The sequence below is a fragment of the Xiphophorus hellerii genome, chromosome 4 (genome assembly GCF_003331165.1).
Source record: "Xiphophorus hellerii strain 12219 chromosome 4, Xiphophorus_hellerii-4.1, whole genome shotgun sequence".
Classification (NCBI taxonomy): Eukaryota; Metazoa; Chordata; class Actinopteri; order Cyprinodontiformes; family Poeciliidae; genus Xiphophorus; species Xiphophorus hellerii.
This window is the reverse complement of record NC_045675.1, coordinates 2205708-2215258: the sequence shown is the minus strand read 5'-3', so window position 1 is coordinate 2215258 and position 9551 is coordinate 2205708. Positions and strand designations below refer to the sequence as shown.

Genomic DNA, 9551 nt, shown 5'->3' with positions numbered 1-9551 from the left:
AATTGTGTTAATGCTAGTTTATTTGAACGTTAAGCACAAATAAATTAGCTCATGGGTGGTCCGTTTGATTGATCAGTTTTCACACTTCAGATCATAAATGCATCAGGAAATGTGATTGCAACTGTTGGAAAACTCCTAAACATTCCCTCTGAATCTGCATGTTGAAACTTTAGGATTCATAATGTGGAAAGAAACTGAAAAGAATAAACAGAAATAAATCTATGAAGAGCATTTTTAATTGTTTTGCAGATGTTTCATTGCATTTATAAGATTTAAACATATTTACTGGTCAAGTTTTTATAAAAAGGCTACTCAACTACTGCATAATTTATAACTTATCAATCATTCAATATCTAAAAATGACAAAAAGTAGAGACAAAGTAAATTTTTAAACCTATGAAACTTTAACAAAACCTGCAGGTAAGTGTCTGTGTCTGGTAAATGTTTGGTTACTCACAGTGGGTAAAGTATCCAGGAAAACTAGGAAATTTAAGTTTCAAAAGTCAAAAAATTTGCAAGAAAAAAACAGAAAATTTGAAGTCGAAAATTTCCAACTTTTGAAAATGTGTGAGATTAGAAGTTTTTCTGAGTTTTTTGGCAGAAATGTATTTTTTTCTTTCTGCAATGGTCTTAAATGTGCCATCATATATTACTCTGTAAATTCTGATCAAAGATATTTTCAGTGCTGGGAGAAAACATCACACATACTGACGCGTCGCTGGGAACATTTCAGATTTTTCTGTCTTCTTTTCTGACAATCCAGATTTGCGGGTAAATATCAGAACTGCTTTTATTTTCAGAAATCTGGTCCTTTATTGTTTTACCTTTACGGGCTCCGCTGTGTTCCGTCAGCTGGACAACATTTCTACATGTTTAAGACACAGGAAACTATTTTAGCTGCACTCTGGCTCCCTCTGCTGGCCGCTGTAAACGTTCCTGTTTGATTTCCATTTAAAGGAAAATTCATTCACAGCATCTCTCTTTTTTGAGAATTTGTAATGAGTTTTAATCGATTATAAAAACAAACAATTGATAAATTAGTCGAATTTCTTCAGAATCTCTTTTTTTAAAATATATGTAAACCAATTTTTGAGACTCATTGCTACTTATTTGCTTAATCTAAGGCCAGTTAAATAGATTCTACATTTGTCTTTTACCTTAGAGATTAATCGTGTCATGGTGCAAATACTAAAATTATTTTAATTTTAATATACAATTAAATACTTTTTTATTGACAGTTAAAGAATTGTGGATGCACTTATTTAATAAAGAAATGAACATATAAAATCTAAAACTAAATATTTATTACACTTCGACATAAAAATGGAAATATGGAATATTTATGGAAATATTCCATATGGAAATATGTGAGTAAAACTGTGCAAATAACATTTCTGAAGGCCAAAATTAAATTAATAAAAAAGGAAAATACAGAATTACGTTTAGAAACATAAGCGGAAGACAATTATAAATAAATAAATAGATAAATTAAATAGATAAATAGCAATAAAATAATTCATTTTAATAGCATCATAGTTTTATTCAGTGATATTGGCAGATTTATTCTTTTAAGCCAATGACGTTAAAATTGAAGACCATTGTATATTGCAAAACAATAACCAGTAGTAGCTTAAAAATTTTAAAATTACATGCATCTGACTTAATAAATAACTAAATGTTTAAAAATGCAAACATTCTCCATGATGAAGGAGCCGAAACGTTTTCATTTCAGTTTTCTAATCACAAACAAATATTCAGTTACAGGAGCTGAAAGTTGCTTGTTTAAAGAAACCAGAAGAAAGAAACATTAAATAAAATTAAACATTTCAGATGTAACTAAAAGTTCAAATGAGAACTAAATTATTCAAAACTTAAAACCTTAATTGATCTGGTGACCGCTACAGTGATGGTAGTAAAATAGAGACCAGAACACAGCAGCTGTTACCACAGCAGCTGTTACCACAGCAACTGTTACCACAGCAGCATATTACGCCATCGGAGACAGAAAAAAAATTTGTTAATTTCAGCCAAAAACTCAGAAATTTCATAAGTGGAAAATGTTCAACTCTTCAGCTTTTCAACTCAGAAATTTCCATGTTTTCTTTCTAGAAAACTTCTAAGATTACTCTAAAAAAATCAGTTTTATTCTTTTTAGCAAATTTGTGACTTAAAACTCAGGAATTTCCACGTTTTTTTCTCAAAGGTGTGTAAGATTAATCTAAAAATTTCAGATTTTTTTCAAGCTAAATTTTTGACTTTAAACTCAGAAATTTTCTAAAATTAACCTGAACATTTCTGAGTTTTCTACAATGGCCCTCATACGCCGTCGGACGTCACAGACTTTGATTTCTCATAAAACTGAGAGCAAACAAACCGAGTTCTGCTCAGTTTCTTCTGCTCTGAAAATCAGAGCAAAACTCAGAAGAAGAATCAACAAATCTTAACAAATTTAAAAACCCAGAAAAATCATCAAACTTCCTGACTTCCGGCCGCCATTAGAGCGTCCAGCTCGCGAGTCCAGTCCAGAGCGTCGACGAGTTCCTTCACGCCGCTGACCACGTCACCCAGCTGAGTGACGTCATGAGGCCGCCGCCCCCACGCGAAAGGCCCCACCAGGTCCCGGTTGATGAGGAGGCGGGGCACGGAGCTGCGCACTGCTCCGGCCAGGCTGGCAAACGGCTCCACCTGCAGGCCAGAAAACGTGGCTTTTCAGCGCTAAAGCCAGCCGCCCAAACGTCCTGCAGACAAGTTTTGGTTGCTAGGTAACGTGGCTGGGGTTGCTAGGTAACGGCGCAGTTCCTGTGGAACGTGACTTAACAGGCGGGAGATTTTTGAAACGGCTCAAGATAAAACCCACCACACCTTCAGAATTAAGTTTTTATCATTATCTTTTAATATATGCTGAAACAATGTACAGCACATTAGAATTATATATTTAAATATGTTGGTGTGCCGCAATAAATAATAATCAATTAATCAATCACATGATAAATTAAACCAAGCTCAATCATTTCCATTTTCATGATTTATTGTTTTTCTCTTTCAACCAAAAACTAGATGACTAAAGTCTTCAGTTCGGTGCTTTGGTCTCAATTAGCCCTTAGTTTTTTGAAGGACAAGTTTGTTTGCAGAGACTTCCTAATTCATTTTATGTGTTGTTTCTGTTGTTTTGTTGATTTATTTTGGATATTTTAAATGTCTTCCAGTTCCAGTGTTAATGTTCATTAGGACTTCAATATTATTGATCTCTAAGAGAGTGTCATTGCATTATTACGCCATTACAATTTACTTGAAAATGGTTTCAAAACAACAATATTATTGTTTATCACAAAAACTTCTGGGACAATGTATCGTCCATATATGTAGCTTATGTTATATACGCATGCTAACCATAATCAGTGTTTGAAATGGATATAAATATCATGAAACGTTAACATTTACTTTGTTTAAAAAATAAAGTCTAGAACAGGGGTCACCAACCTTTTTGAGACTGGGAGCTACTTCACGGGTACAGAGTAACACGAAGGGCTACTTGTTTGATACAGACATAAATTTTCTTGGCTCAGCCATTATAATAAGAGTATATGGACATATGATTGCATGCTGCCTGATCATATTAATGTTAGGGACTACTGACAATAGTTAGCAGTAATAATTTACCATGCAGCTATGGTTAATTGCTATTATGTGATCAGAAATTCTTAGTTCAGAGTTTTCAGTTTGATTCCCTTTTGGAGCTTTTCTGTGTGATTCTAAATTGCCCACAAGTGACTGAAGAGTCTGGATTGGTGCAGCTGTACAGATTTTCCTTTAAATAAAAAAAAGAAATGTTATTGTATTTTTTATTATCCAACCCTCTTTACTATTAACAAAATTGTGGAGAGAAGAAAAAGTTATTTTGTGCCAAAACATCTTGTATGTAGCGCACATCAGTGTGAGTCTGTGGGGGTCAAAGGGCACGCGAAAGCTTAAATCTGATTGGTCAGTATGCTTTTTCTGTGAGCTAAAAATGATGAGTGGAGTTTGAATCTCCCATAGTTCTAAGATCCCACCTGAACTTTTTACAGTGTGCAGTTCTGGCGAGTCGCCGGTTTATTAGCTTTTTTTTGTGGTTTCACAAACTTAAAAGCTGACGGGTCACCAGCTGGCTGACACCAGCAGATGTCGGAAAAAAAACTGTCCGACAGATTGGAAGGTACGTATAAAAGTATCACTGCACCTGACCTGCAAGAGCACAACCACCTCTCCAACGCTCATCATGTGGCGTCGCACAAAAGCCGCACAAACCTAAACCACTAAAGCAGCGCACCCTTTTTTTCGTTTTACACAAACGATGCTAAATAATAAAGACATGGAAGCGAAGCCGACCCGTGTGATCCACGGAAAGAGGAGGATGTTGATTCCCAGGTTCAGGTGGAGTCAGACGTCCAAAGGAGGAGAAGGTGAAGCAACAATGTTTGCTTAATTTCTACTCTTTTGGGGAACGTTTCGACTAGATTAAATTGTTTAACTCGCAGTCTTAGCGCGACGCTCAGGAAGAGCAGCAGATGTCAGCCGACAGGTGACCATCAGCTCTCCAGTTCGGGAAACATCAAAGAAGCTCAGAAACCGACGACCCGCCAGAACCGACACTGTAAAAAGCTCCGCCGGGATCCAAACGACCGCTCTTAGAACTACGGGAGGTTCAAACTCCTGTCATTCATTTTTATCTTACAGAAAAAGCGCCAAGCCGCAAAATAAACAAAAGCAAACTGACCAATCAGATTTAAGCTTTGGCGTGCCCTTCCCCTCCCCCCACAGACTCAGACGTGCGCTACGTACAAGATGTTTTGACACATAAGATCTTTTTTTTTTTCTCCACAATTTTGTGAATTGTAAAGAGGGTTCGATAATAAAACTTTCAGAAATTATTATTTTCTTTTTTTACTTCAAGGAAAATCTTAAGGTATACAGAGCTGGTGCAGCCGTACAGCTGCAGGCGCTGCTGCCCTCCGATAAAATCCTGCAGGCGTCTGCGCAGTTCTGAACTTTAACCATAGAAAAAAAAACTTTATGCATAAAGCAATTAATTTTAACATTTTTTTGTAATTTGCTTTAAAAAAAAATTCTAATATAAACAAATGTTATTAATTCAATGTAAAAACATTAAATTAAATAATTTCGTTGGCAGTGCTCCCTAATGACAATGGCTATTTTTAGAACTTGCTCTGCGGGCGACTGACAAGGTCCCCTCGGGCGACCGGGGGCCCGCGGGCACCGTGTTGGTGACCCCTGGTCTAGAATAAAGTCTCTTCAACAGGTTGCGTTCTCGCTCCCAGTTAGGGAAACCAGGGCAAAAAATGTCAAATTGTGCCATGTGAACTAGGCTTTAGCTGACACACCAACATGCAGAAGCCTTATCTGACGATCCACCCACCCTCCGCCCGGGCCGCAGTAAAATATCCAAGTCTTGACCGGTCCGCTGTGATAAAAAGGTTGGGGACCACTGTCTTAAAAAACGTGGAGCGAAGAAAACAAAGTGTCAGCATGTTTGGTTGCTATGACGCTCACCTCCAGTGATGTTCCCATGACGATCAGCAGGTCGGCCAGTGGGAAATCTGTCAGGTACTTGAAGAAACTCAGAGGAAGTTCCTCCCCAAAAAACACGATGTCAGGCTTCACCACGCCCTTACAGGTGGGACACCGAGGGACGGCCCCGCTCATCACCTCTGGCTGAAAACATGACAGCTTGGTTCATACCTACCAAGATGGCTGCCAGCTACAAAGTTCCCGGAAGTGTAGCGTCATATGAGACGTATTTATTAGCAAGTTTTTAGCATTTTGCTAATTTCATTCCAACTTGGCAAAATTAGCATTTTGCAAAATGAGGTGTATTTTCAGTAATATTCACAGTCCCATTTAAGTCAAATCCATTAAATTCATAAAGTGAAGTGAAGACTTTGTGACTCACTCTGAGCTCCTCGCCATCATATTTCCGCAGGCAGGAGGTGCAGGTGGCCGTTGCAAACGTGCCGTGGGCCTCCACCAGCATCTCCGGAGGAACTCCTGCAACTTGATCCACAAACAGCAGAGAGCAAACATTAAAACACAACAACACCCAACTGGACCGCAGGCAGCTTTGGAAATACCTACGTCTCTCCAGCCCGTCGATGTTCTGCGTGTACATCCGCAGCAGCTGGCCCTTCTGGTGAAGCAGGCGGACAAAGTAGTGGGTCAGGTTGGGCTGGTAGTTACCCGGGTACAGCTCTTTGGCCAGGGCGAAGAAGGGATTTGGGTTTCGATGGAAGAATCCGATCTCGAAGATGGCCTCGGCGTACGGCAGGTCGTACTGCTGCAGGTTGTCATACAGGCCGCTGCCCGGAGACCTGCAGGTCCAGAAAACAAAAATGCATATATGCATATATAATTACATGTATTATACTGTATATGTTATAATATACGTAATTATACATATGTAATTAACAAAGATTACATATATAATTTTTGTTAATTATATATGTAAATAGTCTTAATTTAAATGTGACTCATGCAAAATTTTGTGTTTATGCTGATGATTCTGTTTTATATTGTTCTGGCTTTCAAGCATCCTTCCATTCAGCTATTATTTTACATGCATATCCCTAATGACCAAGGGATCATTAATATGATCCCTAATGAGGTTGCAAGGGGTGCTGGTTGCTTTTAATCATTTACAGTCAAATCTTTATCAACTAAGTCTTGTTTTAGGCTGTTTTCCCACCTGATAGTCTGGTACATTTGGATCGATTGGGAACCAAATTTGCAACATTTGCTACATTTTCAGCTGCTGCAGTTCATTTCCACGCTGGACTGTGACAAATGAACCAAACTAATTGGAAAACCTGTTCCCTTCCTGGCCTGTGGGGGCACTGCACCAAAAACCACTGAAGGAAACGACACAAAACCCTCTGGAGTCACTGAGTGCAACTTCCTTCTTCACCAAATGCAAACAAAAATGGAGTGGAGTCAGATTTTAGCAGTTGAAGGATTTCTCTATTGTCATTTCTCCTGCTAATGCTAGACTAGCATGTTCTAATTTTGGTTGTATTTACCCAGAATGCCTTGCGCTGTAATCCACTTCCTGCTTTTGTAGCAGCAGTGGTGGAAAGTAATGAAGTACAAGTACTTTGTTACTGTACTTAAGTACAATTTTCGTGTATCTGTACTTTATTTGAGTAGATTTAATAATGGATACTGTCGACTTTTATTCCACTACATTTTACAGTAAGTATCTGTACTTTATACACTACATTTCTACAAAACTGTCGCGTTACTCGTTACATCCAAGTGGCATTGCGCTTTTTTTCCGTTAAAATGTGAAGTTGAGGGACTTGAGAAGGCGCTGTGAAATCCAAGCAATAACGTGACTCACTGATTACGTGTGTCTGCTGTCACCCATCGCCTCCCCGTTTCACTCGCACGCGGAGCTCCAAGACATGCGCAGTGGTTTCCTCTGAGCGGGAGAAGATGTCTGTCTAATCGTCAGTAATAGAATTCCGCTACATAATTCCGCTGTGTATTTGTACATTTACTTAAGTACATTTTTTGAGTACTTTCTCCACCACTGTGTAGCAGTATCTGGTCCGCTTGGCGTTCACATATGCATTCAAACCGCACCAGAGTTCACTTCAACCGAACCCAGGCCGAGGTTTGTAGGCAGACCAGAGGTCACTTTTTTTGGTCTGATTACGAACTTTCTAGGCAAACGGACTGGAGTTGGATTAAAGCAGACTAAACAGGCGAATGCTCAGTTAAGTACAAATAAATCAAAGGTGATGCTGTATTCTAATTGGAAATTTGAAAGTAAGGATTTTCCAGTCATTACTACAACTGTAGATCTGAAAATTGAAAACGTGTCACTGTATGAATATTTAGGATTTTTAAATGATGATTCTTTGTCTTTTACTTCCCACATTCAACAGCTGGTGAAGAAGTTGAGATTAAAATTGGGATTTTATTTCAGGATCCTCTCCTGTCTACCAATCAGAGGCGGGTATTTGCACCTGAAATCTGGGATGCCGCTCGGAGTGCTGATCCCGGCTCCGGCCATCACCACCACCCTTTTGCAGCGCCGCTCTCGGATGTTTTTGGCGACATCCTGCAGAGTCTGCGGCTGAACGGATTCACCTCCACCACCAAACAGCCCCCTGATTATTATCCTCTGGAGAAACGACTCCTGTCTGAGAAGAACTGAACATTTTTATCAGCAAAAACTTCACTAAAAAAACAGAGACAAAGACCAAGCAGATTTATTTCATTCTTATTACATTTGAATGTCACATTTAAAGTTAAATCATTAATACTTTTAGCTAAAAAAAAGTTTTTGTAACTGATTTAAACTGTTTTCCAGCCCAGGAAACAAGAGGAAACATGTAGTTCAGGTATAATACTGTTTATCTTAATTTCAGAGTTGGGTAGTAACTTCATTTACCTGAGTCATTTTTGGGGAAAAAATTACTTTTAGGAGTTTTTTTAAACTACGCTGCAAATTATACTTTTACTTGAGTAACTTTATTGCTTTACTTTTACTTGAGTAAAATTTCTGGATACTCTTATGTCTGTGAGTAACTTCTCTGAATCAAGAACAATCTTGTCTGAATCAAAAATTCACCAAATATTGATACACACCTGCAGTTTTTGGAAAAGTTTCATACGTTTTATATTTTAAAAAATTATGGAAAATGTTTCTTTTATTTGATGTTATTTTGTAAAATTAATTGTTACTTTGGTCTTTAAAATACCAAGATTTCCAAATATCTTTATATATCTGTAAGTCTCATGATGGGATTTTTAAATATCAAATGACTAATGATTTTACCAGTTTCTCAGTATCTTTTTACTGTTGAGTAATTTCATTTGACTTTTACTTCAGTAAAAAATATGTTGAAGTAGTTCTACTATTACTTGAGTACAATTTTTGAGTACTTTACTCAAATCCTGGTTTATTTATAAAAACATATGTCACCTCAGCAGGAGAAGTACCTGAACAAAGATACTGAACTTTCAACTGGACTCAACCTATAGGGACCGAAACCTGCAAAGAAAACCAGCGCAATGTCAAGTATTATTATTTGTTTTATTTTTTTATTACCAGTTCTGGTGGAAAAGTTTAGCTGTCAGTCCACTAACCTTTTGCACGAATCGTCCTGGCTGCTACTGAACTCAACCTGCGGTCCAAACAACACAGTCTGACAGTTAAAGACAAGCCAGCCATCCCGCAGGATCGGTTCGGATCCGGTTCTGTTGGTTTATGAAGACCGACACCTCCTAGCAACCCTTAAAATCACGCCAACGTGAGGGAAGCTGTCAGTTTTCCTGCTAAGATATTTGCTGTAGTCCTTTTTTGAATGCTACATTCATGGTAACTCGGAATTAGCAGGTTAAACAAGACCCAATTAAGTTTGTTTGGATACGTCAGTGGTGTCTTGTGTCACGTTTAGATTGATCCGTGGTTCAACACACATAAATGAAACACGTGGTTACTTATCATGTTTCTGTAGATCGTAATAACATTGAATCAGCTAGGTTATACG

At 38.1% G+C, this 9551-nt stretch overlaps 1 protein-coding gene across 3 annotated transcripts; it reads right to left on the bottom strand.

Annotated features, from left to right (window-relative positions):
• On the bottom strand, positions 1–9383 carry sirt3 (sirtuin 3). Of its 3 annotated transcripts, XM_032561776.1 has the most exons (7): positions 9148–9383; positions 9001–9052; positions 8022–8198; positions 6133–6365; positions 5951–6051; positions 5551–5712; positions 1–2685 (listed from the first exon to the last, which is right to left on the bottom strand). In XM_032561776.1, the coding sequence occupies exons 1-7, from the start codon at positions 9230–9232 to the stop codon at positions 2470–2472; spliced, it is 1026 nt and encodes a 341-aa protein (XP_032417667.1). In that variant the 5' UTR covers positions 9233–9383; the 3' UTR covers positions 1–2469. The 3 variants fall into 3 exon arrangements, with proteins under 3 accessions (XP_032417667.1, XP_032417669.1, XP_032417668.1); XM_032561778.1 differs by lacking the exon at positions 9148–9383 and having other exon boundaries at positions 8984–9052; XM_032561777.1 differs by lacking the exon at positions 9148–9383 and having other exon boundaries at positions 8022–8208; positions 9001–9045.
• Between the last annotated feature and the right edge of the window lie 168 nt (positions 9384–9551).